General features: G+C 43.1%; 1 protein-coding gene across 1 annotated transcript in view; it reads left to right on the forward strand.

The window, feature by feature from the left end:
• Positions 1-135: 135 nt before the first annotated feature.
• Positions 136-4181, forward strand: part of LOC107184433 (apoptosis inhibitor 5-like) — a 13647-nt gene continuing 9601 nt past the window's right edge. Inside the window, exon 1 of the mRNA XM_015569474.1 lies at positions 136-160. Within this exon, the coding sequence (XP_015424960.1) occupies positions 136-160 (25 nt within the window). The remainder of the gene's footprint in view (positions 161-4181) is intronic.

The raw sequence follows: 4181 nt of genomic DNA on the forward strand, positions 1-4181 counted from the left end.
CGGCGGCATCATTGGCGACGGGCTTCCTGAACTGTCAGCTAGTTGAACGGCTGGATCAAAGGGTCCATCAGGGGCGCGCTTGATGGCGGTGTCGGTGTCCGGGGGGAGTCAGCTGTGCCCTCTGGGTTGGCCAATATGGATGATACCGGGGAGGAAGAGGGTGAGGCAGAGACGGAGGGCGGTAGAGAGAAAAAGAAGAGAAAGCAAAAGAACTACAAGGCATGGAAGTGTTTAGAAAAAAGAAGAAGAAGAGAAAAAGAAGAGAAAGCAAAAGAACTACAAGGCATGGAAGTGTTTAGAAAAAAGAGGAAGAAGAGAGGGAAGAGGACAGCATCCTGACACAGCCCTTTCCTTCAGCTGCCCCTTTCCCTGTGGTCCAAGGTAGAAATGGGAAACAAGTCCTGTTGCAGTGCGAGGGCAGCTGCTGTCAGCCAGTCTCTCTCTTTACCTGGGTCCCGATCTGAGCTGGGCGTGGGAAGCGAAGCAGCCATGGGGGCAGGAGAGCTCCCTCAGAAGGGGTGAGGAATACTACACAGTGTAAAAAAGGACTTCTCTCTTACCTTTGTGACAGCAATAGTAGACCTGGAGATTATTATGCAAAGCAAAATGTCAGAGAAAGATAAATACCATGTGGTTTCACTAATATGTGGAATCTAACGAACAAAATAAACTGACAAACAAAATGGAACCAGAAGCAGACTTTCGGGAGCCAGATGGGAGGTGGGTGGGGTGACTGGGTAAAGAAGTTGAAAGGATTAGCTAAAGAACATACATGCACATCCCATAGATACCTGCACTCTGCGGCCACAGGTCACTGAAGCTTTTTCGTGCATGTCAGCACCAGACTTTTGTGTCTCCCAACCACAGGAACCACATTTCAGGCTCCTCAGAATGGTCCTAGGGCTTGGGGAAAGGAGGTAGCAATTGCTTCAAGCTACTCACAAGCAGAGCATCTCTCTCAAAAAAAAAAAAAGAGCCGAAACCCTTTTGGCTCAGTGAATAGAGCGTTGGCCTGCGGACTGAAAGGTCCCGGGTTTGATTCTGGTCAAGGGCATGTACCTAAGTTGCGGGCACATTCCCAGTAGGAGATGTGCAGGAGATCGAAACAGCTGATCGATGTTTCTCTCTCATTGATGTTTCTCTTTTTTTCCAGTTTTCTGAAATTATTTTTTTAAATTAATCTTTATTGTTCAGATTATTACATTTGTTCCTCTTTTTTCCTCCCATAACTCCCCTCCTCCCAGTTCCCGCCCCACCCTCCGCCCTCACTCCCCACCCACTGTCCTCATCCATAGGTGCACGATCTTTGGCCAGTCTCTTCACGCGTCTCCCACACCCCTTTCCCCCACAAGAGTAGTCAGTCCATTCCCTTTCTATGTCCCTGATTCTATTATAATCACCAGTTCATTCTGTTCATCGGATTATTTATTCACCTGATTTTTAGATTCACTTGTTGATAGATGTGTATTTGTTGTTCATAATTTGTATCTTTACCTTTTTCTTCTTCTCCTCTTCTCAAATGATACCTTTCAGCATTTCATATAATACTGGTTTGGTGGTGATGAACTCCTTTAACTTTTCCTTATCTCTGAAGCTCTTTATCTGACCTTCAATTCTGAATGATAGCTTTGCTGGATAAAGTAATCTTGGTTGTAGGTTCTTGGCATTCATCACTTTGAATATTTCTTGCCACTCCCTTCTGGCCTGCAAAGTTTCTGTTGAGAAATCAGCTGACAGTCGTATGGGTACTCCCTTGTAGGTAACAGTTTCTTTCTCTTGCTGCTTTTAAGATTCTCTCTTTGTCTTTTGCTCTTGGCATTTTAATTATGATGTGTCTTGGGATGGTCCTCTTTGGATTCCTTTTGTTTGGGGTTCTCTGCGCTTCCGGGACTTGTAAGTCTATTTCTTTCATCAGGTGGGGGAAGTTTTCTGTCATTATTTCTTCAAATAGGTTTTCAATATCTTGCTCTCTCTCATCTTCTGGCACCCCTATAATTCTGATGTTGGTACGCTTGAAACTGTCCCAGAGGCTCCTTACACTATCTTCGGATTTTCGGATTCTTTTTTCATTTTGCTTTTCTGGTTGGGGGTTTTTTGCTTCTTCACATTTCAATTCTTTGACTTGATTCTTGCGCTCCTCTGGTCTGCTGTTGGGTGTCTGTATAATATTCTTTATTTCAGACAGTGTATGATTAATTTCTAGTTGGTTCTTTATCACAACATCGAGGGTCTCATTAGATTTCTTGAGGATCTCACTACATTTATTGGCAGTTTTTAGAAAATTATTGAAAGACCTTAAAAGTGTGGTTTTGAGCTCTATATCTTCCATTTCTGACATCTGTGTCCTGTTTCTTTGTCTCCGCATTTTGTTATGCTTTCTTGGTGCACCTCCTAGTGGTCTTTGTGCGCAGTCTTGTTGTAGTTAAGCCTAGATTATTGTAGGTAATACTAGGGGGATTTGACCTCCAGGCCAACTGGCTGTGAGAATCAGCTGTGTCTGCAGTGAGAGAACTTCTGTCCTCTAGGGAGGTGCTAATCTAGCCTTTGCCTGAGGCTATCCGGCAAATGCCTTTGTGCAGGGCTTGGGCGGGGCAGGTCAAACGGGATCAACAGGGTGGGCTGGAGAGAGCAGTTATGGCGGCTCTCAGTCCCGTCCCCAGGGGCTCTGCCTCTCAAAGTCCCAGCAACCGCTGCAAACCTCGGAGAGAAAGCTGCCCTCGGGTTCCGACCGAAGCCAGACAGTCCCGCTTCTCCCGTTTGAGTCTGGGTCCCTAAAGACTCGCCCGGATCTGGAGCTCAGAGTCTGCGACTCCCTCCCGATTGAAAAAGACAACGCCCTCCACCGCCAGCCCGCTCCGAGCATACCTCCTCACCTCAGAATTTGACTTCAGCACTGCACCTCCTCTGAGTCTCGGTATGCGTTTCTCTTTCCTCCTAGTTGTAGGACTTCCACTCAGCCAGTCTTCCTCTGGTTCTGGGTGATGTCCGTAACGTCTTTTAGTTGTATTTTTGAAGTGGTTGTTTGAGGCAGCAAACTCTGGTGTTAACCTATGCCACCATCTTGGTTCTCCCTCATTGATGTTTCTGACTATCTCTCTCCTTTCCTCTCTGTAAAAAATCAATAAAAAAATATAAAAAAGAAAAAAATAGAAAAAGAAAAGTCTCATCCATCCTCTCCTTCTAACCCTTTTTCGTATCCTCAATCTGACTGAGGAGTACAAGGGTAGGGGATCTGTTTTGCAACCATTTCCTGCAGTGTGTTCTGCACAAGTGGATCTGGCTTTGAAATTTACCACCTTTTAAAGGTTCCTGTTTCAATACTGAAATTTTAATGTTAGCATCCTTTTACACATATGCGCTTAACTTTGTTTTGTATGCTTTTGTTTTTGTGCAAATTAATAAAATTAAGTTAAAATGGAGTTGAGAGGTCAGAAGGGGGAGCCCTTACTCTATGTCAATTATAGACCCTCAACAGGAAGAAATAAATGCACCTACTAGCAGAATGGAAGATTTCTTCCCTTTCCCGCAACTCAGCCAGTTAGAAACCGTCACCACCCTGAACACTTTTGCTTTCCTCCAATAGACTTTCATTTAAAACAGCCTCTTCCAATGTCCTCCTTTTTCTCTATAAAATAACAGTCCTCTCCTTTGTTGAACTTGCCTATGGTTTTTTGCTACAGTTTGCTTATCCTCTGCTATTCCCAAATTAACCCATTTTGCTGATAAAATAACTGGCTGTTTCATTTTTATTAAAGTCATTTGTTTACATAGTGATTATTTTATACCTATTTTTGCAACTTCCATTTTTTTTAATTTAAACTTATATTTTAGAGACGCTTATCAGTAAGTGCATATGGTTTCATGTATTTAGAGAAAATTACATGGCCCTAACTTTACTCTGGAAGCAAGCAAAAATAAACAAACGTTTCCATCCAGCTAAGCTTCACCTCAAGATTTGTTTAGATTGATGGATATAGTTTTTATTTTTTTAACAGCATTTTAATGGTTTTTCATTAATTAATTAATTAATAAAACTGAACCCACCGCCTCCTATTTCTAGAGATTTGTTATTTTTCTTGAGTCAGGAGGAAATAGAGTTTAGGACTTATCTCATACAGTTTGAACTCCCTCCCCTCTTTCTATTTTTCTCCCGTTAAGATCACTTTTCCGGCCAACGAGAG

Source organism: Myotis davidii, unplaced genomic scaffold (genome assembly GCF_000327345.1).
Source record: "Myotis davidii unplaced genomic scaffold, ASM32734v1 scaffold265, whole genome shotgun sequence".
NCBI lineage: Eukaryota > Metazoa > Chordata > Mammalia > Chiroptera > Vespertilionidae > Myotis > Myotis davidii.